Raw genomic sequence first — 13591 nt, 5'->3', positions numbered from 1 at the left:
TTCAAATCTTGATATATCTTTTTAATCAATAAAATAGAAGCAAAGATTACAAAAAATGCTCACATCTTATATTTATGTAATAAGAATATACGTTTCTTATGTATTTTTTATTTATCTATGTCTCCTCTTTCTAAATCTTACCAGGATTAAATATCTAAATCAGTACTTGAAAGTCATATATATATATATATATATATATATATATATATATATATATACTATGTATATGTACATATGTATATTCAGAAACTTTTTAATAATATATCATAAATATTACAACACAATTGAAAACGATTTTCGCAATAACAGCCGCTCATGAAGTGAGTGCAACGAGAAAACTAATCGGCACAACGGAAAATTGACAACAATAATTTCGATATATTCGAGTATCGACTTAACATGCCTTTTTTAGAAATGGATCAATTATTACGTATATAATTAATAAATATATACCTACATCGATATTTGCATAATTATAATTATACAAATTGTAATTATACAAACAATTATAATTACACAAATAATTATACCAATTGACTTTTATACAAGTATACTTAAAAAATATAGTATACTAATAAACTAATAATAGTTCCAATAAATCTTGGGATAATAGTATAATAGTATACTAATAATAGTACACTATTAAATATTGACTAATACGTATACTTTTTGTAAGCGTTTTTATAGACGCCTCACTGTTTTACCTCACCCGTATCTAAATTAAATATCGCAAAGCGCAATTCGCGATTAAAAGATTTGTTTATTCTGTCACGTACACGTTGCATTCCATTCGGTATTATATGATCTCCGTACAATAAGCGTGCAATAAGTACCGTACCACTTTGACAACAATGGCACGTATACCAGTAGGTGGCAGTAAATCCTGCCACGAGAAAAGACGTGTGTCAAGCGCGCGAGAGATCCCGTGGTCGCGCAAGCACAGTGTGTAATGCGAAATTAAAGTTGAATAATTCCGCGACAATATAATATACGGTCACGTCGTGACGTCGGGACGTGCGCGATGAGTTTCCGCCGCAAAAATTTTACCGTAGGGCCACCGGACGTATGGCGATGTGATGGCGCCGTCAACGAGACACGACGGACGGCAAAATGAATTGTCCTCGCGCCTCATAGGACGCGAGTCGCGAGACCAGATGACTTTCTCAGTTCATTCACACAAAGGAAAATATCTTCGAGAAATATCCTATCGAGAACTATTTTCGTGTAATTCTGAAACAATTTTTTTTTTTTTTGTAAAATACCCAATTCTCGCATTTTTAGATACGAAGGTATCTTCCGCTAATCAAAAGCTTTATAATTCCATTGCAGATGGATACAAAGAAATTCGTCTTGTTACGCTTCAAATGAAATTTTCACGTGCGATTTATCCCCGACGAAAAGAAATTTCTAGTGGAAATGGAAAACTTGGTAAATAAAACATAATTCTCAAAAAGTTAGTCCCTCTCTAAAATATCACTTGGTTCCTTTCAACTTCCTTTGTCCGGTTCCTTTACACAGTCTATCGATCAGTGATAAGACGGCTAGTTGAAACTTGAACTTGCGGTTTACCTGTCCCTCTCGCAATAAGTGCATCGTAAATTGTCGTAAAAACATATTGCCGACGTCACCGTCGTGGCACGACGTACCGCGTTAGAATTCTAATTTTCTCTCATATTATATTTAAGTTTCCTTATTAATTTATCTCTCCAAGAAGTAGCTGCTTTTGATAACGCGTAACAAGAACGTTCTTAATCGGATGACCTAAATCTCAATTCAAGCTGAAATTTAAATCAACTGAATTAAATTGTTCGTTTTCATCTCTCTTAAGGAGCTTAGATACTTAGACGGCGTACGACGGCAAATCGGACGTTTCGTTAAGTATAAATCGCAAGTTTCCGCTTCCGAGATGCAACTCGTATCTCGGAGTTGTACAATAATATTCCTCCTCATCGGGACCACCTCGAACGTATTAAACCGCCGCGAGAGTCCAGCAATGTCGAAACGCCAACTTTTGCGACGGCTTACAAGACGTGACGCGCGCTTTCCGTGGGATTAACGAAGAATTAAACGCTTAATTAAAGTAACTCGCCTCGGACCTCAATTTATATAATTGACTGTTGGCGAAATGAGTCAGTTTGCCTCTCGCGCGTATGGGAACGGGAGAGTAATTCGAGCCACTCGAGATTATTGGATTACTTCTCTGATTTGCATAGATCAGTAAATCAGAGGCTGTCCGACGGCAAACTAGACCGGTGCGAGCGTAACCCCCCCGGGCCGAGTCAAAGTTCGAATTGAAATTTTACGCGCTTGATAAGCCCCCGGACGCCATCCGGACGTCTTGACGTAAGGGAAGAATAAAAATATCAAACGGAAACGACGTGGTATAAGGGCGCCGCGGTGAAATGATTCACTGTTCTTGTTCGCGCTGAAATTAACACCGTCTATTCGACGTACGGGCGTATCATTGGTCGTAATGCAGGAACGAACGGTCCGCGAGTCCACGTCATCGCAATTTACGTTTCGATTCCTCACTTCGTACCTTCGTTTTCCATTCTTTTCCTTTTTCACTCGGCCATCTCGACCCATTCGTCTGCCTCGCGAGGTATTGATCTTTTCTCCTGAAACATCACTTCGGCACAGAGCTTCCTTCGAGTACGCTCTCGATACGCGCGTATGTGCAAAACGACGCGCGATCAATGATCTCGACTCCCCCTCCCCCTCCCCCTCCTCCCCCAAGTGTCAACGACTTTGACAGGGCGAAGTAAAGGACGGTTAGTCACGCGCGTCCATTAAGCCTCCGTCACGATCGAAATCGCAGATTCGACGTGTCTACCTCTTAACGATATCCATCCACCTCGTGACGATCCCCCGCCCACCGTCCGCTTCGTCCGGTTCGTCATGCTACCCGAACACAATCGTTGCGGATGTCGGAGGGGGGGGGGAGGGGGGGGAAAGAAAGCCCATCGAGATCTTCCGGCACAGAAGCGCGCCGGATATGCTTAAAGAATCAGCGCCGAGGTACCTCGGGAAAATTTTGTCAAACGTACTCTGTATATGATAAATATTTTTATATATATATATATATATATATATATATATATATATATATATTTTTTTTTAACATGAATGCAAGAATAAAGAATATTTTTAGGTGGCCAAGGATATTTTTCGCAATATAAATTTCATATAGAGAAATGAGGGAGATAATTGATTTTCAAATTTGATGATCGATTTAGGAACATAGCTTTGGGCTACATTGAAAGTTTGTTGATAGTAACGGCATGTAGTTCGCGATAAAAACAATTATTCCGAATTTTTATGCGTGTGTGTATGAATACACAAATGTGTGTGTGTGTGTGTGTGTGTGTGTGTGTGTGTGTGTGTGTGTGTGTGTGTGTGTGTGTGTGTGAATACAAAAAAATATATAAAATATTATATATTTTTTATTTATATAAATATCATATATATATTTATTTAAGAAAAATGAAAATTATAGGAGATAGATTTATTGCCCCTGCCATCTATTACCTTATTGTTTTTATACTTTTATACTTAAATACTTTTAAAGAGGACAGAGATATATGGGAAGAGGGGGAGGTATATTTATTCGCAAAAGTCTTCTTCTTCTTCTACTTTCATATAGACTTTTAAAGGTCTGTTCTATTTCACTCCCATATGTCTGTGGCCGTCACTTTACATGCGCACCATAGACATATAGGTTTTATTTTATATTTTAATTTGCCGGTTCCGAACGGCAAATTTTTTTTAGGAAGTTTTGTGGGCCCGCTCTCATTCGCAAAGGTAAAGATCAAAAACACATGCTACAACTTGCGATTTTTTACAGAACAAAGCATTTGCCCCGTACCTTGAAGGCTTGTAAACGTTATCGCTGGAAATTTAAATTTCAATAATTGAACATACGCACACATACGAAATTATAATTAACGATCTGTTACTCTGTGTACTCTAGCAACATTTTTTTTGTAATCTATCGTAGAAATAAGTACTGAATTTCAAATGGAAACACACATACACATATGCCCTTATATTTTCGATATTTATCAAAGTGTTTACTTTAATACACGAAACCAAAGGCGTTTACCCCGTATTTTATTTTTACGACCTACCGCATACGTTTAAGAAGCCCGAGTTCAGCGGCACGAAGAAGAGAAATAATTAATTTTCGTAGTCCGCTTGCATAAAAATATCGATCCCCGTCTACTTCCGGCAGCGGTAGCGATTGAATCGCCCTTCCACGATCGTTTGAGAGAAATATCGCGCGAATAAAGGAGAAAAATAAAAAAAAAAAAGGGCGAGAAGAAATCTCTCTCGTCTAAATTATTCGCGGCTTCCGTAAACAGCGATCCTTTCTTTTTTTTTCCGAAGGAAGATGGGCTTCCGGCGACGAAGGGAGATATCGGTCACGTCGATTTATTTGCAGCCCCGCGCACGCTTCCTCGCGCCTCGGACCGAACTGACGTTCTCGGTCGGGGCAATCTTGCCGCAACAGGAACAACGTTTTCCCATTTGGCAGTCCAAAATCGAAGACAGCGCGCGACGCCGTCGTGTTCCTTCCCCCGTGAATTTTTCACCCGATAAATCTGTCGTCACCAGGTTCGCGCGCCGCGCTGGAATAAGTAATGACGTTCGCGTGAGAAAGAACGCCGGGGGGGGGGGGGGGCTGTCTCATTCGTACACCGACTAGAGCTTAAGTTTCGCGCTTTAATACCATGGATTTTCTATGTCGCGTTATCTCCGATATCTCTTAAACTTTGGCAATTATGCAAGAGTTGTCGCTGGTCCTATAAGGAACGGTGCCCGTTACATACCGCGATAAATAGCTTCGCGCCTTCTTTTTCTCTCTTTTTTTTTTTTTTTTTTTTTTTCTATTCGTACATACATCTAACTCAGTGTGAAATTTCCAAAATAACTCCGCGGAAATCTGAAACTTCACTTTAAAATACATATTTCGCTATGTTCTGCGTCACATTTCAGGAATTACAATTTTGCACATTGTGTTAATGTATATTTTATGTCATTATAAACGGTGTATTTTGTAATATTTAATATCTCATATTACATGCAAATACAATCATAAATAGAATTCTATCTCAAATATTAATCGATGATAATTTTGAATTATAGATCGGCCAGAGTGGGCCCATCGTTCTACAATAATATTACGACGATCGCGTTGTTTAATCCCTATTTACAAAACATTAGGAATTAAATGACGTACTTTGCAAAACTCGCTATTGAATAATTTCCTAAAAACGTTTACGATTCAGACTTTCATTCTGAAGAAGAGAAAAAAGAAATTGGAGTATATAAGTTTTCTCCGAGCGCCGTACGGAAGACTTTCTATCAGTACGTCCGATCCTCGCGACGCCCATCAGTCGCGAGATGGATCTCGTTCGGGGGGGGGGGGGAGACGGGGAGGGGAAAGGAAGGGAACGATACAGTTCCGCGTATATCATACGAAGAGAGACTTTTTCCTGAAACGACAACGAGGACGACGACGATGACGTCTACTCTTCCATGCTTCAGAAACTGCTTTTAAGATACGAAGTTTTCCCCGCTGCGAGAGACGGGCACTGACACAGTTCTATCGAATTACTTATCGAAGCTGCAGAAGGCTGCTCGATCCACGTCGCTCATCGTGGATGTCGCGAGCTGAGGTGCGACGATCGGCTCGTCGAGGGAGCCGACTTTCGAGTATCAGGTTCGCGTGCCGCGCGGCATTCGCCGCTTATTATAACGGATATTAGCGACCGCAAAAACGACGCTCGTCGCTCGTCTCGCGGTGCCGTGTCACGTCTTCGTGCGAGGCGATCGTTCAAACGTTCTGACAGACTGTTCGAATCCTGATCAATCTGAACATCTCGATAATCGGCCTTTCGACTCACACTAGAAATTTGCAATGATAATATGTTGTGTTAATAATAATCGCCTTCCAACATGCGCTGCGACGCAAAGCATTATTTTTCAAATTATCCGTCGTTGTGAAAGGCGATAAGAACGATGTTCTTATCGTCCGACAACCCGAGATAATTTCGATCACAAAAAAAATGTTATGGTAATTACAAGCAGAATATATAGCGTCGACAATGTCGAATTTGAATCATTCTCTCTTTCAAAAGTTTCATAATTTAGTTCTTTTCCTAATGAAAATTCGAATTGCTTTGAATATTATCCAAAATCGCAAGTTTTGAAACTGTTGAAAGTCATAAAATCTTGATCCGGAAGGATGTCTGTATATTTAAAACAATTTGAAACAAAAAATTTGAAATACTCTTTGTAATATATATTAACAGTAACGAATATTCGAAAATAGTAACGAAAATTAAATTATAAAATAATAATTTTTATGTAATATTTAACATAAATACTTTAGGACGGAACTATTATCCGTGGCCAGGATGAATAAGGAAATAAGATAAGATGTTATAAAAGAAGAGATATATTCTCAGGATATTAAATCTTGTTTCCGACTGAGACTTCAGTTCGGAACTAAAAAGATTTTTCCGATTCGAAACGACTCGAGAATTTCATCATATATTGAAAGCGATTCGCTACTCATATCCCGTAGGTGCATACCTGATAATTTTCCCTGAATAATTTTGGAAACTAGCTAAACTTGTTATTAAGTTATAGGGCTCTGATGTAACGCGCGAGACGATGATCGGTCACGGCAGGAAGAAACCGATTCAGCTCTCATGGTATTCTTAAAACGTCACATTGAGAGACGACGAAATATGCGATATTCATGTCCGCGACGTGAAAGCCAAATTGGATCTAAATTGGAGTTCTGACGTTTGATTAATAATCGCCCGGAGTCACATCGGGGCGAGTTTAAAAATCCGCTTGTGATTATGACTTTGATGTAATTTCACAGCGATATTTGCTAATTTCAATGTTCGATACATTACGATTACATCATGCAAATTATTAATGTACCATCAATGCTGTCGTTATAGATGTACCATTACATTTACAACGATAACAATTTCTTTTTCATATATATATTAAACTACTGAAAGACTGGGAAAAGAGGATCAAAATACATTTCCGTGATTTAATTATCAAATTGTATTTCACGTAAATATGAAAAATGTCGAAAAATAAATAACAAATGAAATATCGCTGCCGGTATAAAATCGCTATTGGATGTGCGAGTTCACATAAAACTTGGTTGAACAACAAACTATTGTTGACAGCAATAAATACTCTCCCTGTATATTGTTAAAAACGTTTTTATTGCGCGCGACGGATCACAAACACGAATCCTCAGAAAATCGCGCACTTCCGGCGAAATATGGAAACTGCGCACGAATGATGAAATGCGAATTTACTATACTGCGCGATAAATTTAGCGAAATGTCGTCGACACGGAAATTAATTAATATCGTTTCACGTACCCGTTACAGCCATAAATAACGTAAGGCGCTCGCACTATTATCATCTACGGCGGCGCCGGCGGTTCGGTCGAATTTCTGATATAAATTGGTGACTCTCTCCCTGCAAACAATGGGGGGGGGGGGACCTAAAGCATTTTCATGTTCGGTATTCGTGCTCGAGCAACAATGTAAAAGGGCTTCGGTGAAAATGAAATACGTGTGTACGTTGAAATACCGAAAGTGCATCCATCCGGGTTGTTGGTGCACGCATATGGAAATACATCTCGATGTACCTGCATGTACACACATTACCGCGTTAGTTTGCTCAATTGTAAAGTCATAAAATCGTGCGCGGATCGGAAATGCAGATTTAATTAGTGAATACAAGCAAGCATTCAAGCGGAAGAAAAACGGTTACGCTGAAAACCTTGACCCATGGTAACGAAAATTATTTATGTGCCACTTGTTTGTTTAAAATGCATAAAATTCAACGATAATAATCCTTTGATAAATCGAATGCGGTTATAACCCGCATTAAATAAATTATCATATTAAGTGCAATGTTTTGATGCATCAAAAATTCGCTGTATTAAATTCTGAATTTTCGTCATTTTGAATTTTAAAATTTTCACGTCATTCCCAAAATTAACAATCTCGCAAATATCTTTTAAACGAATTGAAAATAGGTATATAAAATTCTGAGGAATAATTCTTACGTTTGTCACGTTTGCCACGTTTGTTGATTCCGCTTAAATTTTGAAATTTTAATAAATAAATATTGTCTTCAATAATTTTTTAAATTTCTATCAATTTCTCATGTCCTATAATTTTAACATATAATCGAAAATTTGTAAGTTTGTTTATAAATAACATATCAAAGTGATATATATGTAGTATTTTAATATCAACATTTTTGATATTCCTAATTTTAACTTTTAATCAGTATTCATAAAAGAATATTAATTTCATTTTTATATTGTCTCGTTTATGTAATTGATTAATTAAGTACAGTATTTTATCGTCGATCTTTTTACATCGTTTTTTTTTTTTAAATTAAAACTAATAGTATTTTACAATTAATGTAAGAATTGAGAGTAGAAAAATATTATTTATTACAAATGAAAAAATTCCCCAAAAGTTTTCCGCACAAATTCCGCGCATTTTTCACGTTTTCACTTCCAAAGAAAGAAAGATGAGTTTTCAAGAGAGTAACGATTTTTTCCCCAATTAAAAATATTGATATTAAAATACGACGATGTATCACATCGATACGTTATATAAACGTCCACAAACAAAGTCACGAATTTTCGCACATGTATACGCTAAAACTATCGGATACAGGAGGTTGATGGAAATTAAAAAAAAAAAAAAAAAAATTATTGAAGATTAGTGTTTATTTCCAACGATAAGTGACTGATGAAAACACTCCCTGTCGTATGTAAACGGTGAGGTCTTAATAGCACAACTCTCGAGAGAGAGAGAGAATTACAGTGCTACCAGGGTGATCGCACCGTCCGCATCGCCGCAAGGCCGAATCTGATCGCGGTAGACAAAACGAGAGATCGGATTTCAAGAGAAATACTTACCGACGAAATACCGCGGACACGCGTACAATTACCCACCAGTAGTTTAGCGTGATTTATCGTCCGTACGTTTGCGCTAAAGCAAACAGGACGTACAGGGAACGTCCGGGCGTGTGCACGCCCAAGTTACAAAACTCATTAGCATACGTAATGGGCGCGGAATCGCGTGTAAAAAAAAAAAAAAGAATGGGTCAGAATCGAGGGAAATTCAAAAAAAAATCCGACCCGAATCAATTTGCGGTTATCCGGGTATGCGCAAATTGTTCCTGCACCGCATGCTCCTCTACTACCCCCCCCCCCTCCCTCTCCGCCGCCCTCCCTCGAGGCACATTTTATCCATTCGATCGTGTGCCACGAGCGTGTTACAATGATCGTAACCCGATTTCGACGAAAAATAACAGGTTAACGGGCGCACCGATGTCACAACGCGATCGAAAATGATCAATAATCACGCCAACTTTGCGTGTATCGCATTAAGAAGGGGGGAGGGGAGGGGGGGCGAGTGAAAGCGAGAGCAAAGTATTACCTCGTTTGCGATTCTTTTGTGATTTACAATTATCGCAAATTGATAACGATGTTGAAACCAATGATACCATTGATACATTTATCCCTTATTCATCCCTATTCACTATGCTCTCGCAATCGTTATTCCGTTTGTTAACTTGTTTTTTTGTAATTTAATAACTGATTTCATATGGAGCTGTATTTAGTCTAAGCCTCTCCAGGAAATCTGATACTGCGAAAACGGCATTGTTATTTTGATGCCTCGTTATGATTTTTCTACAAAAAAAGAATCGATAAGAAGAAAAATCCCCCCCCCCCCAAAAAAAAGTCCGCAGCGAAAAAGAAAGGAAATTTTTAAATGAAATTACTTCGCTTTTGCTGTCTCGGTGCTCGTTTCGTTAAACTCGATCGCTCCTACATTTCTTCCGTCGCGTTGTCGCGGAAGGATTTTCCACAGCCTCCGATCTCCTCCCGCTGATTCCGCCTGATAATCGCAAATAAGGGGACGCTTAAGGGAAACGACGGGATCGCAAAGAGAGGCACGTGAGTCCTCTCTCCGATGCGGGTCTCCGCCTTAAGGACAGCACGATGCTTCGAGCTTGCGACGCTTCGAGTTTGCTGTTCGTGCAGTCGACGTCGAGCAGGAGAGAAACTACTATGACAGTCGGGAACAGCGAAGCGGAATTTGGAAAATGGAGTCCGCTCAGAGCGGGCTATGGGCTATCAATGTACCGTGAGAGAGCAAACTCACTTTGAAACGAACAGAAATGCCGATGTTGATTCCGAGGCGGAACGACGGCGGGAACGATTGAACATGGCGATTGTTGCGAAAAAATGTCGATCGACACGATCGGCGGAGAGAGTCTTACCGCGCAATGCACCTTTTTACCCCCATTGTCCGTACTATCGTTTTCAAATTAATGAAGGACTATAATGGAAAGACTCGCGCGTGGAGGTAACGTACCGGCTTCCGGAACTGAAGGGGTAGCGCCGTAATTGAAGGAAGAATAGCGGAATAATTGGCAGTACCGTGACAAAGAACGCGGAAAAGCGATATAGTATATAGGCTATCGCGTAATAACCGGTTCTTTGATTTCTTTGACGAATTAAAAGCTAATTTTCTCCTTAACTATAACGCCAATTGTTCTCTCGCTTCGACGAAACGACGAGGGAATTAGGTTCGCTCTCGCGTTTCTCTCCCGTTCTCCCCCGAAATTCCGCGATCCACCTCGATCGGCTTCCGAAACGACGAATCCCATTTCGATTTCGATCTCCCTCCCGCGTGGTGGCACGAGGAGAAATCCGCGTGGAAAAGCCGCGCGGGAAAATTTAATAAATCCTCCCGCGTCCCAGTTCCATTTCCACTCGTCGAGTGAGTTGAGACTCGACGTTCAAAATCTGTCTCACGACATCTCTCCTACGACGCTCGCATCCGTTCTCGACCCTCGTCCGCTAATAGCGACAAGTTACTTCTGACCCGGTACAGACCCTTGCGACGCCTTTATATTTAGACCGGGTCGAACCACCAGAACGGCGAGAAAACACAAAAGAAAACACAGAGACGCACCGCGCCGAGCCGCGCCGAGCCGCGCCGAGCCGAGAAGAGACGAAACGAGAAGAGAAGAGAAGAGAAGAGAAGAGACGAGACGAGACGAGACGAGATGAGAGGGACGGGACGCGAGGAAAAGATCGTCTTGACGATGATATCTCGACGTCGAAAGAAATCGGATTATGTTCGGCGTGGACACCGCGGCTTCTGGCTTGCAGCTGCGCCGCAGAGACGATCGTAAAAACGTCCTCCTACCTAAGGAGTAGTCTCTCCGCCGTTGTCTCTGCCGTCTTCTCGACGCTCAATAATAATGCGGTGACGAAGAGGGTCCAGAAAGTCAACTTCTTGATCAATTCGGAGAGTTGACTTCCGGCACTTTGAAGCCACGCGAGAAGATACGCGAGAGCGTGAGGACTTTTAAAAATTAAAGAATTGAGTCGAAATAACGAAATTTTTATTTCGACTTCAAGTTGATTTTTGATTCGTCTAAATTTTCTAACTCGTAACTTTGTTCGAGAAAATCAAAGTTGAAACCTAGGAAAAGATTCGATATTCTTGTTATAGCGGACATCGAACTCGGCCGAAGAATTAATAGATGAAAGCCGGCATTGTAGAACGTCGCAGGCTCGTGTGGTTTATATTCGTTATATCGTATACAAGATTCGACGGTGGTAAGAGCAACGTTGTATATTACAGTCAGACAACACGCGGTGAAAAAGAAAAAGAAAATTTATGAACGCGAGTTGAATACGATGCAGAAGCGTATTTAACGATTCATAGGCTATTTTTGTTCTTATTTCCGGAATTTAATTTCTCTCGCGGATTTTTCCCAGATAAAAGTTTCGATACAGTTTGTAAACCATATTAAATGAAATCCAATAATTCGCTAATGTCTTAAGAGATTCGTACTTTGTACTTTTATATTTATATATAATTTTAATAAATCTCTCTCAAAAAAGTCAAGAAAAAAGAGAGAAACGAACATGCTGAAACATTAATTCGATTATATTTTATTTATTAGATTTTTTTAATCGCTAATTCAAGAATTAGCCAAATAGTCCTTCCTTTTAAAAAATTTCTTCCATTTTGATACACAAAATCATTCAACTAATCAATTTGAGTATAACGCCTGCTATTATTTACGCGTTCATTTTGATGGTTCTGCTGATGGCGCTTAATCGGAAATTGGACTTCTCCCGTTTTAGCGTTTGGTCAACCATGATTGATAACGATCAGACACGAATAGCAGCTACAAAGATTTAACTTTACACGAGTGTAAAATAAAATCATCTTTAATATTCCGAATTTTCTGAAGTATTCACTAAGAAATGCGAAAATAGCATTGATTTAATTATTATTTATACACTTAAACGAAAAGTATATTCTACTTTTTCGAAATCAATACTGAATATAAAATTCATGATTGATTTTCTTGTATAATTATAGCTTATAGTTTTTGACTATAATATATTTGAATCGATCCAAAAACTGACTAAATAAAATATGTATCGTAACTTAAATAAACTTAAGTTCGATGAAAAATATATAAAGAAAAAAAAAGTGTAAAATATTACATTAATGATAGATATACTGTGTGAAATAAATATTCATACAATTATATTTTCAATATATCTTTCTGAAAATTATTGAATATCTAACCGTTTAAATAACAATTATAATAACAATTATAATCAGTTTAATCGTAACTCTAATAATCCAAGCTAAATAAACGTTGGATTATTGATCTCTCTTGAAACGATCAAAACCCATTACAGGCGGAGACGCTACTAGATTCTTGGCGCAATCTAATCTGGAACTTTTTCGATACTCTAAACTCAATTGCGTGTAATAGTTTCGCGGAATATAGCAGACCTTTAATAAACCTTCATGATACTACAAGTACAACGCGCGATTAGACTCAAGGTGTTAAGGGTGTTCCCATTTCCCAGCTAATAGGATATTTCTGACCCATCTCGCAACTTACCCGACACCGTCGAGAGGAGTATCAAACAAACCATCAAGCCGCTCATTTTCACTGATGGAGGATCTGTTGTCTCGCGCAACACCAGGCCGCTTCAACCTCGTATCGGCGATCCTTCAACCTTCCTACTGTTTCATGCTTTATCAGTTCGAGTTAGCCGAGAAAGAAAGCAGCCAGAGATCCATTTACAGCCCTACTGCCTAGATCGCAATTTGCCTAGTTGGTTTCCCCCTATTGATGTATTGTGCAAATCGTTTAGTTAATAATCCAAGTGTACAAATCATTAGAATCGAGATAAAACATCTACGTACGTAAAAGATTTTTCCGCGCGATCAAAATTTTCGTAAGATATAAAATATAGACCTTTACTTTACACAAAACAATATTACAATGTGTTCGCCAATATATTCCAAAAACTTTTGCCGTGCAGATAAACAAAAAAAAAAAAAAAAGAAAAAAAAAGAAGAAACGACCGAAATATAGTATATACAAAATATTTCTTCTACTAAATTCTTTCTGATGACAAGAATAAAGACAAGACAAGAATAATGACAAGAATAAAGACTTGTTTCGCGGA

The 13591-nt window shown here is 38.9% G+C and overlaps 1 protein-coding gene across 7 annotated transcripts in view; it reads right to left on the bottom strand.

Moving 5' to 3' along the window:
* LOC105426688 (uncharacterized) overlaps positions 1–13591 on the bottom strand; it is a 49614-nt gene that overhangs the window by 32982 nt on the left and 3041 nt on the right. For 6 of the 7 annotated variants that reach the window (XR_016137873.1, XM_089070376.1, XM_089070374.1 and 3 more), the window contains exon 2: positions 13018–13245. Coding sequence is in view for 6 of the 7 variants with exons in the window: in XM_089070376.1 (XP_088926502.1) it covers positions 13018–13063 (46 nt within the window). In the remaining variant the exon portion in view is untranslated. Of the gene's footprint in view, positions 1–13017; positions 13246–13325; positions 13584–13591 lie in introns of those variants that run through there. The other variant, XM_089070377.1, reaches the window with a different exon arrangement.

Source organism: Pogonomyrmex barbatus, unplaced genomic scaffold (genome assembly GCF_055798465.1).
Source record: "Pogonomyrmex barbatus isolate J1 unplaced genomic scaffold, ASM5579846v1 scaffold10, whole genome shotgun sequence".
NCBI classification, from domain to species: Eukaryota; Metazoa; Arthropoda; class Insecta; order Hymenoptera; family Formicidae; genus Pogonomyrmex; species Pogonomyrmex barbatus.
This window is presented reverse-complemented; position numbering and strand designations above follow the sequence as displayed.